Source organism: Oncorhynchus tshawytscha, linkage group LG09 (assembly GCF_018296145.1).
Source record: "Oncorhynchus tshawytscha isolate Ot180627B linkage group LG09, Otsh_v2.0, whole genome shotgun sequence".
In the NCBI taxonomy this organism is placed as follows: Eukaryota; Metazoa; Chordata; class Actinopteri; order Salmoniformes; family Salmonidae; genus Oncorhynchus; species Oncorhynchus tshawytscha.
In genome coordinates, this window is record NC_056437.1 from 72,825,812 (window position 1) to 72,846,650 (window position 20,839).

Sequence of the window (20,839 nt, forward strand, 5' to 3'; positions counted from 1 at the left end):
ATATATATATATATATATATATATATATATATATATACATATATAAAACTCTTTCATATACGGGCCTCTTTCATATATATATATATGTTTTATAATGGGAAATAATGGACACCACAGTGCATTATTTTATAATAAAGATATGCCTACATTATTATGACCATTTATGTGTATACACACAAAGTAGGTATATGCAAAAGGCGATGATATTATGTATGTAATCATTATTTCTGCAAACTAATTATGCCCTTTGTCCTGCATGAAAGACAACACAAAAAAACTGTACAAAACAAATCGCAGGTAGGTTATGCTCCTGTCCAAAACTAGGCCTCACATGGCTCCAATGACAACTGGACAGCACAATAGCACATACAGTAGGACTACCAATAAAGTGCTCTTGCATAGAGTCCTCCTTTATATCACAGTTATTTAAGGTTAATGTTTTGATATCCCATAGCCCAATGATGTAGGCAGGGCCTAGGCTAAATGGAGAAATAGGCTTGGCCTAATTCTATAGAATTCTAAATAATGGCAGAATATTGCCCTGTTGAAAAATGCATGTAGGCTATACTTCGTCCAGGGTTATTACCAAATGTCATTATTTGTGTCCATAATAAAGAATGCTAATGCTAAAAGCAGTGTTCACATATAAAGGGGGAACAGTTGAGGGGAGGGCGAACTAGTGAGCGGAGATATAAGAGTTCGGGTTGTTGGCTGGGGCAGTTGTCGAGAGGTAGGCTAATGCAATTGTGTTACAAACCGAAAAAACTATGAAATCCGCCGTCGCAGCTGCCGAAACAACGGTAGCATGGTAGCTTTGGACTGGGGTTTGCAAGACGAGCACCGATATCTACACATTACTGCAATTTTAACACCGAATTACTTATCCCCCTGATCGAGTCGGGTAAACCACCGTCCGAGATGGGGAAGGAGGTTAATGGTGTTTCGCGTAGCCGGTTTGAGGTGAGTTTATAATATAGGAGATTGCTAGATAACAATTATTTTTGATTGGCGTTATGGTGTTTGTTCAACTGCGTCCATGGTTGCGCACAGATGCAGCTTCCGCAGTCAATGTTTGGATTTGGGCAAACATGTTGTTTTCAAGTATCGTCAATATCTTGATTTCTTCAATAGCCTACCAGAATGTACAATTATTAAATGAGGTTATAGTTTCATATTTTGTGTTTATAAAGCATTCATAGGTTTCCGGGCTGATTAAAAATATTGTGGAGCCTATCCGAGCTTTCTCTTTGTGCCGTCAAAACAAAGACAATGGCACAAATACAGACTTTTAGGCTTCACACTGATACGAAGCCCTATATTTCCCATCGTTTTATAAACATAGAATGTGATAATATTCGGGCCTACTTCTTCCTACTGTGTGACTGAGTTATTTCACAGAGTTGGAGAAATGGAATGTTGTCTTTGATCAGCTAGGGTTCTGTTGTGTAGACTCATGGCCGCTGCGGGTTGATTCTAATACAGATGGGCCATTCGCTCGGCCACGACTCGGCTAGTCCACCACCACACTCCGAATATCAACAGCAAATACAACAATATATATCTGTTTTTAAAATCATACAGGCTATGATTTCCCTATAGATGTTTACGTTGACAGAAGCCTCGTGTTTTTTATGCAAGCGATCGTTATTCAACGTTATGGCAAAGTTTTCGTCGCTTTATACGCAGCGATAAAGAATGCACCAAATGTGAAATATGGCTTTGGATAAATACAGTCTCATTAACAAATTCCGCCCGTGTGTGTTCACGCCGTGACATTGGTCTGTCTACCCTGAGCACTCCGTTGTTTAATCCTCATCTAGGCGGCGTGGGATTTGTGTGGTTTTATTTATTTTTAACAGTGCAACAGCTGACGACTCAGAAGATTCAGGCCGTACCTTCTGGCCTGACAAGCTGACATCTGCGGCAGATACGTGAGCTGGCTGTAGTTTACTAGCCAATAACAATGGACTTTAACGGTTTGGAGAGTAGAATTGAAATTGTGTTGCATTTATAGGCAGGCCTATTCTTCGTCACGCCCCTGTTTTTTAATGCATCAATATACTGCCTATTGTCAAGTGGCCTAGTGTTGTTGATTGAAACCCTACAGTTAGAGAGAACTATCTTGCTTTGTGCATATTTCGTTTCCAAAGGGATGAGGTGTGTTGTCTTCAGCAATTCTTAGTGTGAATCAGTCAGTGAGCTCAGCTCATGTACTGTAACCATGGCAAGGCAACACATATATCCCGTAAGTCTTGAGCATTTCAAACAGTTTTTCATAGACCAGAGCCAAAAATGTTATAATAATATAATTCTAGAAAGTCATTCATATCCAGATATACTCTTGATATGATTTCATATTCAAATAGTAGAGGAAAGTGAACAATTTGTACATTTAACTTTAAACCTATCATGCTGGGAAAGGATCCAAGTTATTTAAAAACGTCCTAAATAGTATGAGTATGATTGGAGATTCAAACATGATTTAGCCTTATTTCAAACCATTTGATATACAGCGCATTCGGAAAGTGTTCAGACCCATTGACTTTTTCCACACTTTGTTACGTTACATCCTTATTCTAAAATGGATGAAATATATATATATATCCTCATCAACCTCCACACAATACCCCATAATGACAAAGTGAAAACATGATTTTAGAAAAATTTGCAAATTTATAAAAAATTTAAAAAACAACAGAAACCTTATTTACACAAGTATTCAGGCCCTTTGCTATGAGACTCAAAATTGAGCTCAGCTGCATCTTCTTTCCATCGATCATCCTTGAGATGTTTCTATAACTTGATTGGAGTCCACCTGTGGTAAATTCAATTGATTGGACATGATTTGGAAAGGCAACACACCTGTCTATATAAGGTCCCATAGTTGACAGTGTATGTCAGAGCATAAACTAAGCCATGAGTTAGAAGAAATTGTTCGTAGAGCTCCGAGACAGGATTGTGTCAAGGCACAGATCTGAGGCACAGAAGCATTTCTGCAGCATTGAAGGTCCCCAAGAACACAGTGGCCTCCATCATTTTTAAATGAAAGAAGTTTGGAACCACCAAGACTTTTCCTAGGGCTGGCTGCCCGGCCAAACTGGGCAATCCGGGGAGAAGGGCCTTGGTCAGGGACGTGACCAAGAACCCGATGGTCACTCTGACAGAGCTCCGGAGTTGTTTGTCTGTGGAGATGGGAGAACCTTCCAGAAGGACAACCATCTCTGCAGCACTCCACCAATCAGGCCTTTATGGTGGAGTGGCCAGACGTAAGCCACTCCTCAGTAAAAGGCACATAACAGCCCGCAAGGAGTTTGCCAAAAGGGACCTAAAGGACTCTGACCACGAGGAACAAGATTATCTGGTCTGATGAAACCAAGATTGACCTCTTTGGCCTGAATGCCAAGTGTCATGTCTGGAGGAAACCTGGCACCATCCCTATGGTGAAGCAAGGTGGTGGCAGCATCATACTTTGGGGATGTTTTTCAGAGGCAGGGACTGTGAGACTAGTCAGGATTGAGGGGGAAGATGAGCGACTTGAAGTACAGAGATCCTTTATGAAAACCTGCTCCAAAAAACCTGCAATGTAATCCATTTTAGAATAAGGCTGTAACCATTCAAGAAAAGGTACTTGTAATAATAACATACTTAAACCATAAGGGCAGTTCCACGGTAACGGAATTGTGTTGATTCAGATTTTTCACTTAAAATGTATACCCAACAAAAACCATTGATTTCAAAGTTTAACAAACATACAAGTTTATGCACAAGGACTACTTTTGAGAACAATTTACAATAACACATTTACTGGAAGAACTGTGCAGATGCAAAGTTTGGTGACAGAATTTCGGTAAAATCTCAGTGTCAACATTTTCCAGAAACTATAAACATCTGCTCCGAATTAAGATTCAACAATGTCTGTAGACAGAATTGAATGTCAGCTATGACATGACTCATTGATTGAAAAATCTCTTTTGATTATTAAACTACAGCAAGTGAAGTGGATTTACACCCGGTAACGGAATTGCGGTAACAGAACTTCATCATGGGTCCCTGATCTGTACTACACAGAAATGCATAGTTATGGATATGAATGTCATTCTCTTCGTAGTTCTGTAACCTAAATAGGTACACAAAGGTATAAATATGTAATAACCTCCTCTGCATATTTGGGTATTATTCTACACACCGGCTATTATTTTAATGAGCTCTGCCCCCAAACAAGACCAAATTTGGTTGGACCAAATCAAAACCAATCATAGACATCTATGTTTCACAAGCTTGGACATTCAAAGTATAGTACAGCACAGTAGAGCTCAGTAAAGGACAGAACATTGGAGTATAGTTTACCATTGTAGCCAATTCAATTGCAGAAAATCACTTACCAATTACATTTTGGGGGAGTTTTAATCACTTAATAAATTAACAAAACATATATCAGTAAAAGTAACTTATTGATAGGTCTACCTTTACTTGTTACTTAAAGATATGTGTTTAGGATGGAAAATTGTTTAAAAATGTGTGTATGTTTTAATTTCTCAAATATAGTCTTAGCTTTCATTTGACACCAGTTTTGATATGCTCCTATGGACTTCACATTTTGGTGCTCATGGGTCCTTTTTACATGGAAATGACCAATAACTACTGTGGCCCAGCAAACAATGTAGCCTATATGCCCCAGACCATGCTCATCTGGTTATTTTGGAAATGGCTGTGAATTATTTGACCTGTTGAGTAGTTCTCTGAAAGCTAAGCTGTCAGAGTGAATTTGCCCCAATCCAAAAGCAAAATGCTTGTCCTTTCCTGCTCCCTCGGAGTGTTGAAGTAAACAGGGATCGTAGGACAGGCTGAATGTACTATTGACCCAGTGCATCCACTGATTTTGTATTGTAAGTTAACAGAAAATAAATAATAGATTCACATTCAAAATATACATATACTGGAGGTCAGACTAACAGCAGACTCATGCTGACTTTGTCACAAAGTTGCTCAAGTCTCTACAAAGTGTATTCCTGTTTATGCTTGATATCTTTGTCATTACATGGACCACCAGCATGGTTCAGCATAACTGCATTTAACAGGTCCTATTCTGACTACAATACTCCTCCATTAAAAATAAAATAATAATATGCCATTTAGCAGACCAAAGTTATCCAAAGCGACTTACACAGACAGGCCAACTAAGATATTTGTTCCACTAATTGGTGTTTTGACCAATCACATCAGATCTTTTCACATATATTTTTCAGAGCTGATCTCATTAGTCGAAAGACAAATGAGTGAGAGAAAAATTTCAGATTATTATTTTTTTTTTTTAATATCAGAATTGGGCTGCCTGTTGTAAATGCAGCCTTAGTCATACAACATTTGTTGTATGAGTGGCTCCAGGAATCAAAGATGAATACAATTGACTTACCCATTAAGTGCTTCATACTTGGACAAATTTAGGTTTGCTCCTAAATATGGGAAGTTTGCAAACTAGAGTAGGATACTGTTTTCCATGACATCACCTTTCAGTATATCAAGGGACTGAATATCTCATGGATCCTAATAATCTGTTTGTGGGTGTGTTAAAACACCTCTTCTGTAGTCACTGTTTGATTAGGAGACAGCAAATGTCTCCCTTCCCCTCAATCTCTCTTCATCGCACTCACTGTATCACCCCCTTTCTCCCGTCAAGCTTTGACGTTGAACCTATCTCTACTGATGACAGTGATCGTTTATCATTGGTTATATGCTGGAGCTTTCCTTGGGGTGGGGCCAGAGAGAATAGAGGAAGTCTAGGCCAGTCCTGCTGTGAGCGAGGGAAGCCAGAGGAAGTTAACACGCTCTTCTTCATCTCTTCCTCACAGATGTTCTCAAACAGCGACGAGGCCGTCATCAATAAGAAGCTGCCCAAGGAGCTGTTGCTACGGTGAGCGAGGGCTTTCCAATGACTGGGCCGTACGCACACACAGAATATGGCACGCCACATGCTCATCACCATCAAACATCTTAACCTGCCCAAAACACAGCCATGTACACTCTGATCCACCTGCTCCAAAACAACACAGCCACGGACAATTAACGAGGTTACATCGTGACACTTGAGCCATGAGCCACCTTAGAAACGAAGGGTCACTATACCAGGGCTCTAGTGGTTTGGTCAACATCACCGACCAACTGCCATCTGCCACTCTCCCTCATGTGCCCCATCCCACTTGCCCCAATTTCCCCTCCCCCCAAATGCTAAAACTAATTAAACACAGATGGTCTGGGCTATAAAACATTCAAATCGATTAAGCAAAGAAGAAAAAGTAAAAAGCCCCCGAGCAAACAGAAAATGGAGGCCATAACTCAAGCCTGGGTCTCACTAGCAGAACGGTCTGGGATAGAGGTGCTGACGGTTGGGGGTGTGCTGAAGGTGCAGGGGCCACAGACTGAGCTCTGATTTACTAGGGCTTTTGGGTTAGGGGCAGGCTTGCCGAGATCAATTGCAACATTATACTCACCCTACATCACACTGGGCTGCAGAGTGCAATGTGTTACATATGAATCCATCACACATGCATATCTATTCTTGAAGGGCATAGGCAGTATTCACACTCCTTGACTCCTTCCACATTTTGTGTTACAACTTGAATTTAAAAATGGATAACATTTAGATGTTTTTTGTCACTGGCCTACACACAATACCTAATAATGTCAAAGTGGAATTGTTTTCTGAAATGTTTACAAATTAATACAAATGAAAAGCTGAAATGTCTTGACTAAGTATTCAACCCCTTTGTTATGGGAAGCCTAAATAAGTTCAGGAGTAAAAATGTTTTAACGAGTGACATGCTTTGCATGGACTCAATCTGTGTGCAATAATAGTTTTTAACATGATTTTTGAATGACTACCTCATCCCTATCCCACACATACAATTATCTGTAAGGTCCCTTAGTCAAGCAGTGAATTTCAAACACAAATTCAACCACAAATACCTGAGAGGTTTTCCAATGACTCGCAAAGAAGGCTACCTATTGGTAGATAGGTAAAGAATTTTAAAAAGCAGGCATTGAATATCCCTTTGAGAATGGTGAAGTTATTAATTACACTTTGGATGTTGTTTCAATCCATCCGGTCACTACAAAGATATAGGCGACCTTCCTAACTCAGTTGCCAGAGAGGAAGGAAACTGCTCAGGAATTTCACCATGTGGCCGGTGGTGACTTTAAAACAGTTAGAGTTTAATGGCTGTGATAGGGGAACTGTGGATGGATCAACAGCATTGTAGTTACTCCACAATACTAACTTAATTTTATAGTGAAAAGGAAGCCTGTACAGAATACAAAAATGTAAAAACATACATCCTGTTTGCAACAAGGCATTAAAGTAATAATGCAAAAACTGTGGCAAAGCAATTCACTTTTTGTCCGGAATACAAAGCAATATTTTTGCGGCCAATACATTATTGAGTACCACTCTACATATTTTCAAGCATAGTGGTGGCTGCATCATGTTATGGGTATGCTTCTAATCATTAAGGTCTGGGGAGTTTTTCAGGATAAAAAAATAATGAATGGAGTTAAGCACAGGCAAAATCCTAGATGAATTCACCTTTCTGCAGGACAATAACCTAAAACACAAGGCCAAATCTACGCTGGTGTTGCTTACCAAAAAGACAGTGACTTAAATATACTTGAAAATCTATGGCAAGACCTGAAGATTCACAGCTGCAATTGCTGTAAAAGGTTATTCTATTGACTTAGGGGTGTGAATACTTATGTAAATGAGAATTTAATAAATGTTGAATTCTGACTGAAACACAACAATGTGGAAAAAGTCAAGGGGTATGAATACTTTATGAAGGCACTGGTACACTACCTACATACATACATTTTTACTATTTTCTACATTGTAGAATAATAGTGAAGACATCAAAACTATGAAATAACACATATGGAATCATGTAGTATCCAAAAAAGTGTAAAACAAATCCAAATATATTTTCTTTTTGAGTTTCTTTTTAAAGTAACCACCCTTTGCCTTGACAACTTTGTACACTCTTGGCATTCTCTCAACCAGCTTCATGAGGGAGTCACCTGGAATGCATTTCAATTAACAGGTGTGCCTTGTTAATTCGTGGAATTTCTTTCCTTCTTAATGCATTCGAGCCAATCCGTTGAGTTGTGACAAGGTAGGGGTGGTATTCAGAAGATGGCCCTGTTTGGTAAAAGACCAAGTCCATATTATGGCAAGAACAGCTCAAATAAGCAAAGAGAAACGACAGTCCATCATTATTTTAAGACATGGTCAGTCAAAACGGAACATTTCAAGAACTTTAAGTATCTTTATTTGCAGTTGCAAAAACCATCAAGCTCTATGACAAAACTGTCTCTCATGAGGACCGCCACAGGAAAGGAAGACCCAGAGTTACCTCTGCTGCAGAGGATATGTTCATTAGAGTTACCAGCATCAGAAATTACAGCCCAAATAAATGCTTCAGAGTTCAAGTAACAGACACATCTCAACATCAACTGTTCAGAAGAGACTGCATGAATCAGGCCTTCATGGTTGAATTGCTGCAAAGAAATCACTACTACAGGACACCAATAAGAAGAAGAGACTTGCTTGGACAAAGAAACACAAGCAAAGGACATTAGACCGATGGAAATCGGTCCAAATTTGAGATTTTTGGTTCCAGCCACTGGATGGATGCTCTCTGCATGTGTGGTTCCCACCATGAAGCATGGAGGAGGAGGTGTGTGGGTGCTTTGCTGGTGACACTTCCAGTATTTTTTTTTTTTTAGGCATGGCTACCACAGCATTCTGCAGTGATACGCCATCCCATCTGGTTTGCGCTTAGTGGGACTATCATTTAATTTATTTTTCAACAGGACAATGACACAACACACCTCCAGGCTGTGTAAGGGCTATTTGATCAAGAAGGAGAGTGATGTAGTGCTGCATCAGATGACCTGGCCTCCACAATCACCTGACCTCAACCCAATTGAGATGGTTTGGGATGAGTTGGACCACAGAGTAAAGGAAAAACGGCCAACAAGTGCTCAGCATATGTGGGAACTCCTTCAAGACTGTTGGAAAAGCATTCCAGGTGAAGCTGGTTGAGAGAATGCCAAGAGTATGCAAAGCTGTGAAGGCAAAGGGTGGCTACTTTGAAGAATCTAAAATACACATTTGTTGGTTATTACATGTGTTATTTCATAGTTTTGATGTCTTCACTATTCTACAATGTAGAAAATAGTAAAAAATAAAGAAGAAATCTTGAATGAGTAGGTGTGTCCAAACTTTTGACTGGTATTGTATGTACGTACACACTGAGTATACCAAACATTTGGAACACCTTCCTAATATTTAGTTGCACCCACCTTTTTTCAATCAGAACAGCCTCAATTCGTCGGGGCACAGACTCTACAAGGTGTCTAAAGCATTCCAAAGCGGCGCTGGCCCATGTTGACACCGGTGCTTCTCACAGTTGTCAAGTTGGCTGGATGTCCTTTGGGTGGTGGACCATTGTTGATACACAAACTGTTGCGTTGCAGTTCTCGACACAAACCGGTGCTCCTGGCAACTACTGTCATACTCCGTTCAAAGGCACCTTTTTTGTCTTGCCCATACACCCTCTGAATGGCACACATTCACACAATTGTCTCAAGGCTTAAAAATCCTTCTTTAACCTGTCTCCTCCCCTTCATCTTCACTGATTTGAAGTGGATTTAACGAGTGACAAATGAGGGATCATATCTTTCACCTGGATTCACATGGTCAGTCTGTCATGGAAAGAGGTGTTTTTAACGTTTTGTGTGTGTGTAATGCCCCACCACACAATCTCTCTGCAAAAGTAAACATTTATCTAGCCTTCAAACACGATAACCATAGTAGAGTTAACATAAATTCACACACACAATCATAAGTGTCATATGCTCATCAAACATAAAGTGGCATACATAGCAGAGTTCTAGGTGTAATTATAGGGTCGAACAGGGATTCTGGGTAGAGCCTTGTATACATAGAGGGCTCTGGTTCTGATTCTGGGTACCAGGGGTTCTGAACCATCCCTGTCTGTGTTCCAGAATCTTCTCCTTTCTGGATGTGGTGACACTCTGTCGCTGTGCCCAGGTCTCACGGGTGAGTTTGTTTCTGAAGTGTGTATTTGGTTCAGTGTAAGTGTGTGTGTGTAATTGTGTGTTGGACAGAATAGTGAAACCAGTGAAGTTGACCTTGTGCCCCTCTCTCCCTCAGTCGTGGAATGTGCTCGCCCTGGACGGCAGTAATTGGCAGAGGATTGACCTTTTCGACTTTCAGAGAGATATTGAGGTCAGGAAGTCTCGCATAAACCTTCTTTTTCCTCACCTCTTCTCTCTCCTATCCTCTCCATCTCCTCCTCGCCTGCCATTTATTATTTTCTTTGTCTGTCTTGCTATCTTTTATGGAAACAAAGTGGACATTCATGTCTGTGACCTTATAAACACAAACAACATTGACTTTAAACCCACATACTGTGATTATCTAAAATTTGAATTCAGGACCTTAGCAGTTGATTGTCTACCAAAGGAAAGTTTGATTAGACTACTATTGATGTTGTGCATTCACCACAATCAATGCCATGTACTGCATGTCAATCTATTGACCTTGTCACTGTATGGATGACCACAGATGACCATTTAAAGGCATTTGAAGGGTAAGACTGATGTATTCACACGTGACAAGTTTAGTACATTGCCATAATCAACAATGCCAGGTCAAGTATAATCATGTCGGCCAGCAATAGTAAGACAGACACTCAACAGGCTCTGCGAAATGGGTTCAAGTCAAGCAGTCAGTGTTTACAAAGATGGTTGAGTTTAGCCTAAACAGGTAGCCTCTACCCTATGCTCCTGCCACATGTGTTTTTGCATGTATGTGAAAGTGAAGATGATAAAACAGATTCCTCCTCAGATTATGATAGGTGTTTGTGTCTGTGTGTTGCAGGGGCGAGTGGTGGAGAACATCTCGAAACGATGTGGGGGATTCCTGAGGAAGTTGAGTCTGCGGGGCTGTCTGGGGGTGGGGGACAGCGCTCTGAGGTGAGGACTGACTGGGAATTGGGCCTAGACTGGGCACTCTTGGCACTGAGGAGGGTGAGGGGAGGAGATTTATGTGGGAGCTGGAGGGCAAGTACACACACTCCAGTGCAAATATGTCTGTTCCTGTTTGTTTTTCAACAGAACCTTCTCCCAGAACTGCAGGAATATTGAGCTGCTTAGTTTGAATGGCTGCACCAAGATTACTGACAGGTATTTGCAGACATTTTGCCTTGTGTTTTTTTTGTCTAGTATAATTCTATTTTGCTAATGTACTAAAGTGTTACATTATTACATGTAAGCCTCTTGCCTCTTTCTCTCGCATGCAGCACATGTAATAGCCTCAGTAAGTTCTGTCCCAAGCTCAAGCACTTGGACCTCGCCTCCTGTACCTCAATCACCAACCTGTCACTCAAAGCACTCAGGTGAGGGGTCTCTCTTTCTCCCACTCATACTGTCAGCATTCCTGGAAAAACCTTGTCACTCACCTTTTGGTGATTTGATAGTAGTCATCCCTCTTCGTGACAGTTTGTTGACTCTAGGACTAATATAAGCCATTCAAAATATCCTGGGACTTTTTTTGAGATGCAAGGTTTTTCCAGGACTCCAACAATACTCGCACGCACACACTGGGGAGTCTCCTCAGCAGGAGCAGATGGTTGCATCTGTTGTACAAGTGTAGGGTGATCAGGTTATTCAGGGGATGTGCATAAATATGGGACACAGTTGTTGTTGTTTTGCCGGCTTTTTATCTAATATCTGTGTCGTGGTCTGACCCATTTTCTTCCCCTGCAGCGAGGGCTGTCCTCTGTTAGAGCAGCTTAACATCTCGTGGTGTGACCAGGTGACTAAGGATGGCATCCAGGCCTTGGTACGATGCTGTCCCGGACTCAAAGGCCTTTTCCTCAAGGGCTGCACACAGGTAGGGCCAGGGCAAAGCAACAAACAGGTCAGCTAGAGTTGGGACCATTAAAAAGCATAAGATCACTACCTCAGTCTTAGCAAGGTGCGTGAACAGAAGAACGGACTGGATATGTGAGAGTTATTCAGAAACCCTTGCAGGTGAAAGGAACAAACGGATCGCGTATGATTAGTATTGTAGCCAGGAGGATGAGGCATTAAGATATAGGTAGACTGAATGGCTGACTGAGGGGAGAGGGGCTTAGCTAATCTAGATATGAGACCAGGGCTAATGTTTGTATTGCAAGCAGTGTGATGGGGATGGTAGATCCAAACAGCAGGTAGGACATTTAGTTGCAGGAGGGGGTTAGCTAGCTAGCTCATTGGTGGGGTTACCTTGGTGCACTGCTAATGGGATTTAAAATGACACACCTCTCTCTCTCTGTCTCTCTCTCTCGCTCTCGCTTCTTTCCATCTCCACCTATTAACTAGTTGGAGGATGAAGCATTGAAGCACATTGGTGCACACTGTCCAGAGCTGGTCACTCTCAACTTACAGACGTGTTCGGTAAGCAAGTACCTCTTTCAGTGTTTAGGTCGCATAACAGCAAATCCTGCTGATCTCACAGCTTCAAAATAAAGTGAATGTCTCGCTTGATATTTCAGCACCCATCATGTTTGAGGCTGAATGCTTTGTTGTGGTGGGTTGGGGGCTTATAACTCCTGAATAGGCTTGTCATTGAGAAATGATGAATCTCTAATAGCTGTTGTGGCCATCCATATGGAAGGTAAATGAGTCATGTCCTGCCTCTGCTGTTTTTTTTTTTTTTTTTTTTTTTTTTTTTTTGCGGACTGAGGGGAGTTTCTTGTGTACAAGGCTGCGTAGTCAGTCTGCATTCTGCCCTGCAGTAGAGGGACAAGTATGGACTGAGGCCCGCCCTGCCATGTAACCTACATAACGAATAGCGTGTGAAATGCACCCAGACAACACATTTGTTTCTCTGGCATCCTCTTTATCTGTGTCTCCAAATTCCCTTCCTGTTACGTCTACACCCCAAATGTCTCTCTCTCCCTCCCTCTTTCCTTCCTTATCTCCTTCTCAATGTCTCCCATCTTTCAGCAGCTCCCTCTTCTTTTGCCTCTTTTTCATCCTCTGTCCTCTCTCTCTTTTTACACCTGTGCTTTCTCTGTGTGGCTCCCCCTCGCAACTTTCTGCAATCTTGTAAGATCAGAACTACAGAGGGAAAAGAGATGAAAATATATCACAAAAAACATGATATGATTCTCATTCACCATTCTGAGGTGGATATTCATAGCCTACGGCATCAGTTATGGTAATATTATGTTCATTTTGATAATGGTGTTATAGCTGTTTGATGCTGTGGAAGTTCTGCTAGTGACCCGTGCCTGTTTCCCACTGAGCAGCAGATCACAGACGAAGGTCTCATTACTATATGCCGGGGCTGTCACCATCTGCAGTCGCTGTGTGTCTCAGGTTGTGCCAACATCACAGACGCCATCCTCCACGCCTTGGGACTGAACTGCCCGCGCCTCAGGTTGGTACTCCCTCTGCTCCTAGTCCACCTCACCCCCGACCCCTGCTCCAACCCCTCCACACTGGTCTCAGGTGTCCACGCCACCCATCCCTGCTTCTAACCACTTCACTCCAAATACCACCAGAAACTCCATACAACCCTTCATACATTAAGACTCAAATACACCCCACTCTCCTTTCTGGTTAGTGTCCAAGTTAACCCACCTTGTATTTCCTCAGACACGTCAATACATAGCAGTTCCCCCGATCATAACAGGATGTCCTGTCTCCTTTCAGAATATTAGAGGTGGCTCGCTGCTCTCAGCTCACAGATGTGGGCTTCACTACACTAGCAAGGGTGAGTGTGGAAACTGATGCAGATCACACACACACATCTCTGACATACACTACCGTTCAAAAGTTTGGGGTCACTTAGAAATGTCCTTGTTTTTGAGAAAAGCAAAGCATTTTTTGGTCCATTTTAAAATAACATCAAATTGATCAGAAATGCAGTGTAGACATTGTTAATGTTGTAAATGACTATTGTAGCTGGAAACAGCAGATTTTTTATGGAATATCTACATAGGCGTACAGAGGCCCATTATCAGCAACCATCACTCCTGTGTTCCAATGGCACGTTGTGTTTGCTAATCCAAGTTTATCATTTTAAAAGGCTAATTGATCATTAGAAAACCCTTTTGCAGTTATGTTAGCACAGCTAAAAACTGTTGTACTGATTTAAAGAAGCAATAAAACTGGCCTTCTATAGACTAGTTTAGTATCTGGAGCATTTGTGGGTTCGATTACAGGTTCAAAATGGCCAGAAACAAAGAACTTACTTCTGAAACTCGTCCGTCTATTACTGTTCTGAGAAATGAAGGCTATTCCATGCGAGAAATTGCCAAGAGACTTGGCATCCCGGAGTCGCCTCTTCACTGTTGACGTTGAGACTGGTGTTTTGCGGGTACTTTTTAATGAAGCTGCCAGTTGAGGACTTGTGAGGCGTCTGGTTCTCAAACTAGACACTCGAATGTACTAGTCCTCTTGTTCATTTGTGCACTGGGGCCTCCCACTCCTCTTTCTATTCTGGTTAGAGCCAGTTTGCCCTGTTCTGTGAAGGGAGTAGTACACAGCGTTGTATGAGATATTCAGTTTCTTGGCAATTGCTCGCATAGAATAGCCATCATTTCTCAGAACAAGAATAGACTGACGAGTTTCAGAAGAAAGTTCTTTGTTTCTGGCCATTTTAAACCTGTAATCGAACCCACAAATGATGATGCTCCAGATACTTAACTAGTCTAAAGAAGGCCAGTTTTATTGCTTCTTTAATCAGTACAACAGTTTTCAGCTCTGCTAACATAATTGCAAAAGGGTTTAATAATGATCAATTAGCCTTTTAAAATGATAAACTTGGATTAGCTAACACAACGTGCCATTGGAACGCAGGAGTGATGGTTGCTGATAATGGGCCTCTGTACGCCTATGTAGATATTCCATAAAACATCTGCTGTTTCCAGCTACAATAGTCATTTACAACATTAACAATGTCTACACTGCATTTCTGATCAATTTGATGTTATTTTAATGGACAAAAAATGTTTGCTTTTCTTTCAAAAACAAGGACATTTCTAAGTGACCCCAAACATTTGAATGGTAGTGTTCATGTGTTGTCTTATGGTTTTTCTTTCTTTCTTTTTTCTGGCAGAATTGTCATGAGCTGGAAAAAATGGACCTGGAAGAGTGTGTGCAGGTGAGCTAGCCTGCGCAACACGCACGTTCCCACACACACTAACATACCTTGTAGCACCATCCACAAGAAGGATACGTTTGTTTATGTCTCTCCCCAGATCACGGACGGCACACTTATCCAGTTGTCCATCCACTGCCCTCATCTGCAAGTTTTGGTGAGCACTAGCTAATGGCTTCTATCCTAGGAGCTTGTCTCAAACATGCTTTGTTCAATTTAAATTCTATGAAATACATGTCGGAAGAACTTGTTTCTTAGATAATCCACAGTCTCGTGGTGTTAATAACAAAAGAAACCCAATGTGTTCGGTGACCGTAGTATTGCTGTTCTTAACTGTTCCCTGGTCGTTGTTATGGTCTCTCTCTCAGAGCCTGTCTCACTGTGAGCTGATTACTGACGATGGCATCAGACATCTGGGAAGCGGGCCCTGTGCCCACGACCGGCTGGAGGTGATCGAGCTGGACAACTGCCCCCTGATCACGGACGCCTCGCTGGAGCACCTGAAGACCTGCCACAGCCTGGACCGCATCGAGCTCTACGACTGCCAGCAGATCACCCGCGCAGGCATTAAGAGACTAAGGGTAGGCACTGGTGCTACATTGTACATTGCTGCTTATGCGTAGTGCACAGACACACAGATTACAGTAAATGAATGAACATTTCTTAGATGCGTTTGTATATACCCTTACACCAACACTTGTCTTTTTTAAAATCTCTTTCTCTCCAGACCCATCTACCTAACATCAAAGTGCACGCGTATTTCGCCCCCGTCACCCCACCCCCCTCGGTTGGGGGGAGTCGCCAGAGATTCTGTCGCTGCTGTATCCTGCTATGATGTGAAGACTGCGCCCCCACCCCCCCTCAGCCCAACTTCTGCCCCTCCACCCAACCTGGCTCGGCCTGGTCCGATCCGGCCTCAAGGTATACATGCTGGTGTGCCCCCCCAATTGGAGCTGCAGAGAGAGGGAGAGAGCCCAACCACCACAGGGTCTGGGAAGAACCTTCCCAATGACATTACCAAACCCACTCACAACGGCCTTTGTCAAACACACAAATAAACACACACACACATCACCACAGATGAACATCAGTACATTCCCTGCTGTCCCCAGGCCCATGTTCTAAAGACCACCCAGCATTGCAGGGAGGATTACATAATAGAACCACTGCTGTTTACAGATTAGGCTCCTAATACACTGTATGGACTACATGAAGGTAGGGCTCACTTGATACAAGGTTCCCTATGGACTACTATGACCTTTTACAAAAGGATCAGGAAGATTGGTTTGGATAAGAAACTCACATCCAATGTGGGTGTTGGGAGGATAACCAGAAACATGGCTAGAGCTACTATGAGGATATTGGTTTGGTAGAAATGCCCTCAGAATCTTTCAACGACTGTCAAGCTACCTCTAGACATAACTGCACTTCAATGTGAGTAGCTCTTTGTTAGCCTCTGGTTCCAGACTGCCCACTCCCAACCAAACTTTTTATTTTTTATTTTTTACTAAAGATCCGTTTCCATTGGCACTTTGAAGTCAACCCAGGTTGGGCTGGCCTTGGTGGCTGGCTGAAATTGTTTCCACTGCCTCCAAAGAATAAATGATGTCATGTTGCTAGGTATTCAATATGTGACTGCAGCTGGCTTCGCTAATGTTGCTAACTGGCAAGATGTTGAAGAATTTAAATTCACCCTCACAATGCTGTAACTAACTTTAACCCATACTCCTGTCAGTGCTAGCCATACTCAGAACCATGTATTTAGCTTGCTAACTAGCTAAACGGTTAGCGTCGCTATTGGCTAGCTAACTAATCAAGCAAACCAGACGGCAGGTTTGAGTGTTTTATTTATTTATTTATTTCTATATTTTTATACAACAGATTTGATATGATGTAGCTAGCTAGCTTTCAATACGAACTGGCCAGCTACAATTCCTGCTAGCTACAGTAGCTTGTTTTAACTCTTGATTTGCTAGCTAATATAATGGTAGCTAGCATTTTAGGGCTGACTGTTGTCATAAAAGTTTATTGTGGAATGCAAAAACTAATGGATCCAGCTGTGGTGGCAATTCGTGTCATGTCTGACTACTGCAGTACTGCTTGTCCATGTGCTAACTAGCAGCGCACACACCTAGATGAGCTGCTCAACGTTGTCACCATCCAGCGGTGATTTTATTTTTTATTTACTGCGTCACCAGCCTGAATTCTAAACGCGCTAGCACCAGGTGTGAAACTGGGCTGTGCTGGTTCGAATTTGAGAATTCCATTCGAACATCTCTATTTTGGCCCTGATTTTAAGTGCCAGTGGAAAGGGGTTTAATTTAACAGAGTCCTGGTGTCTTCGACAGCAATTAAACAGACCCCCCCCCACACACACACACACACACACACACACACACACACACGCACACGCACACACACACACACACACACAAATATATTGTAAATACAGTGGGTAGTAGGTCTTTTTCTCTAGTCTCAAAGTTAGTGCAGGCCTGCTAGAGGGTATGCTGAGTTTATCCAGCAAAATGATGACACTTTTTAAAGAGTCTCTATGACTCACCTAATAGTTTACTGCCAAATGACAACACACACTTGCACATACACGTGGGCACACACACACAGCTCAATACCTCCCCCTTCCCCTCTCTCTGTTACAATCAGAAGCTTCATTGTACAAAAAAAAGAGAAAAGCAAATATTTTTCTAAAAAGGACACCAATTGAGACTTACACGTGGGGACTTGAGAAGATGCCAAATGTTGCATGTAACAATTCTAGTTTTTTAAATCTAAATGTAATATATGTAAGTACTGTGGAAATCCAGCGCTGCGGCCAGCTAAACCACACCACAGACCATGGTGTGAAGGAGAGATTTACGTCAATGGGTCTCGCACTATGTTAAGTCAAACACATACTGTACACACACAGATGTGTTTTTGTGTGTATGTGTGTGAGAGAATGTTCCGGGGCTATGGAGAGTAGTTTGGACAGTGAACCATCACCGGTTCTGGATTTTTGGAGACATAATAAACCAGGCCCCTGCAAGCTAGTCTTAACAACAACAAAATATTGAATAGAGACCCAAACACACAAAATAAAAAAAGATTGACGTCACTGTGAGTTTGCGATGCCAGACAGACCAGGAGGACTGAAAGAAAAAGCCAACCGAAAACAAAGTATCTGTATTTTCATTTTGTTGCTTTTAGTCTTTTTTCCCCCCTTGGTGATGAACATTCTTGATGAATGCGAGCTGGCGAACCACACATGTGTAGGAGGAGATGCCCAGTGTTGCTTGCGGGCACCAGGATCTGGTCAGTGACAGTAATGCCCCTTCAACTCCCATGAGGCCATGCAGGGGAGAGGGTGAAAGTGGAGTTGACCCTGCACCAGCGCAGCGCCCTTCTCTCTCTGCCTGGGACCAGTGACGTGGGACGAGGAGGGGCCGCTGGAATTGGATAGGTGCGGTCACTAAACAAGGAAGTCGTTTAGAATCTTGACCTGGAGTGAGCTGAGCGCACAACACTGGCCTGCTGACAGATGTTGGAGTGCAGGGGTATGTGTCCCAACTCCACAACTACCACCTTACCAAAAGACTTTGACCCCTGTTCATGAGTTTCAAAGCCTTTCATTTGGATCCTTCCTCCTCTACCACACTTTAACCTTCTCTGTTTTCTGTCTCTCCTCTTCTATTCTCTGTTCTGTTTTTCTTTTTATAGTTTAGTCTTTTTTTAGCCTTTTTCTGTTCAAGTTGGTGACTTCTACATCTCGTTCTCACCCCTCCCCCCTCTTTTTTGTTTGGTGTGTTTTGGGGTGGGGCTGTTTTTGTTTTGCATTCAGTCATGAGTTCAGTGTTTTCCCCAGTTAAGTTTGAGCCCTCTTGCAGTCCTTGGTTTTTGGTCTTATGGAGTTTGTGTTCTATTACAAGTTTTTGTTACCTAATGTCCAGAGTGTAGCCTTTGTACAGGGGGAAGGGTTGGAGACAGTGCAATTTGTAAAATAAGTTGATGACGAGTCGGTGAGGTTGCTTTTATGTATAATGGATGTTATACAATGTATTGAATGTGTTGTCATGAAGGCGTTGTCTGGGAACGTGGGGGTTGGGTGGGGTGGGGGGGGTTAGGGCCTAGGTTGTGTGCTGATGTAGCAGAAACAGATTCCTCTCCTGATGTGCTTTCCCTTTACTTGTTATGCCTTGCTTTGGGGATCCCCTAACACCATGATGCAGCCCACCCCACTGTAGAAACAAAACAGAGTTGGTACGCCCAATAGGAATGTTTTAATGTTCTCTAAAAATACACATTTCCTTCTAAGATTCAAACCAACTAACAGGCAAAACATTTAATGATGATTATTTTCTGTTTTTGTGATTTTGTCAGTTGTGGGTGGGAGGGGGATAATGCAAACGGCGATTAATCCAGTCTGATCTGTTTTGTTTGAATGTGGGTTTATGGGGGATTAGAGAACATCCAGGAGCCCAGATATGCGTAGATGCATAATGTACTCATACTAAACACCCTCTGGCTGGATGCAACTGTGCTCCCACTGCTCCCTACGGTCTGGAGTTACCAGAGGGAAAGTCATGGGGAAGCCGGGATCCATAACACCTGTTTGACCTCTTCACACACAGTTGCTGAGTCACCGGCACCACTTGTACTCGCTTAGTCATTCACAGACGCACTGAGACACACACACGGTACGCACTGACCATTTGCACTGCCATGGTCCCCTCTGAATCAGAACTCAGTTGAGAGCGAAGGTATGTAGAGTAGACATACGTGCCTACACATGCCATACACTATACACTATTGACAGCACAGACAACAGGCAAATTCAGCCTCAAGCAGTTTCCGTTAGAATTTATTCAATATACAAAAACACGAGAACATGTCCATACCGGGTTATGTCATAAACTACCCTGTAGAATGTCAAGACTAAACACATGCAAAACAATTATACCGCTTCATTCCTCTGATTTTCCAGCAGTTAACATGGAAGATGACAGATTACTGAATTCTTGCTCAGTCCATTTTCATGTCCACTCAGTCCCTATGACTAGACTGTGTGTTGGAGGGGGTGGGGGAGGACGACTGGCTGGCTGCGTGAACAAGATGGTGGATCTAAAGTGTGTTCTTGGTAGTTTGACACCTGGGGACTACTTTACTTTTTTTTTTTTACTTTACACAATGACTGTAGTTCATATAAATTAATGTAAATCTTTTTAATTTTTTTTTTTACAATTAACGGATTATAAATGAATATGTATGTATGAATAAATATATAACTATATTATTAAGATTTGCCTGTTATTTCTGTAATTGCAGTATGTTGAAGTGTTCATTTGTTTCGCTCTGAAATTTTTCCTGACCTGACTAGGAAAAACTCTTGGCTCCAGTTATAGGCTATAAATAGGGAGCAGAGGTTTTTCCTGACCAGGTCAGGTAGTCTCCACTATATTGTAGTCCTACATGTTTTCCTTTTTACTGTATGTAATGCATGTTGTCCTAACCTTAGCGCAACACTAGAGGGCAGCAATAAGCTACTTTCCAAAAAAAGGCTGTGGAGAAACCCAACCCTGAGTACTGTGCGGGGTTGTAAGAAGCAGGTTGGAAATA

At 42.1% G+C, this 20,839-nt stretch overlaps 1 protein-coding gene across 1 annotated transcript; it reads left to right on the plus strand.

Annotated features, from left to right (window-relative positions):
- Positions 1–579: 579 nt before the first annotated feature.
- On the plus strand, positions 580–20,520 carry LOC112258615 (F-box/LRR-repeat protein 20). Its single transcript, XM_024433113.2, has 15 exons — positions 580–960; positions 5,850–5,911; positions 10,057–10,111; positions 10,226–10,300; positions 10,955–11,049; positions 11,191–11,259; positions 11,376–11,471; positions 11,842–11,968; positions 12,439–12,513; positions 13,371–13,501; positions 13,777–13,837; positions 15,185–15,229; positions 15,327–15,383; positions 15,595–15,807; positions 15,954–20,520. The coding sequence occupies exons 1-15, from the start codon at positions 919–921 to the stop codon at positions 16,059–16,061; spliced, it is 1,311 nt and encodes a 436-aa protein (XP_024288881.1). The 5' UTR covers positions 580–918; the 3' UTR covers positions 16,062–20,520.
- The last annotated feature ends 319 nt before the right edge of the window (positions 20,521–20,839 follow it).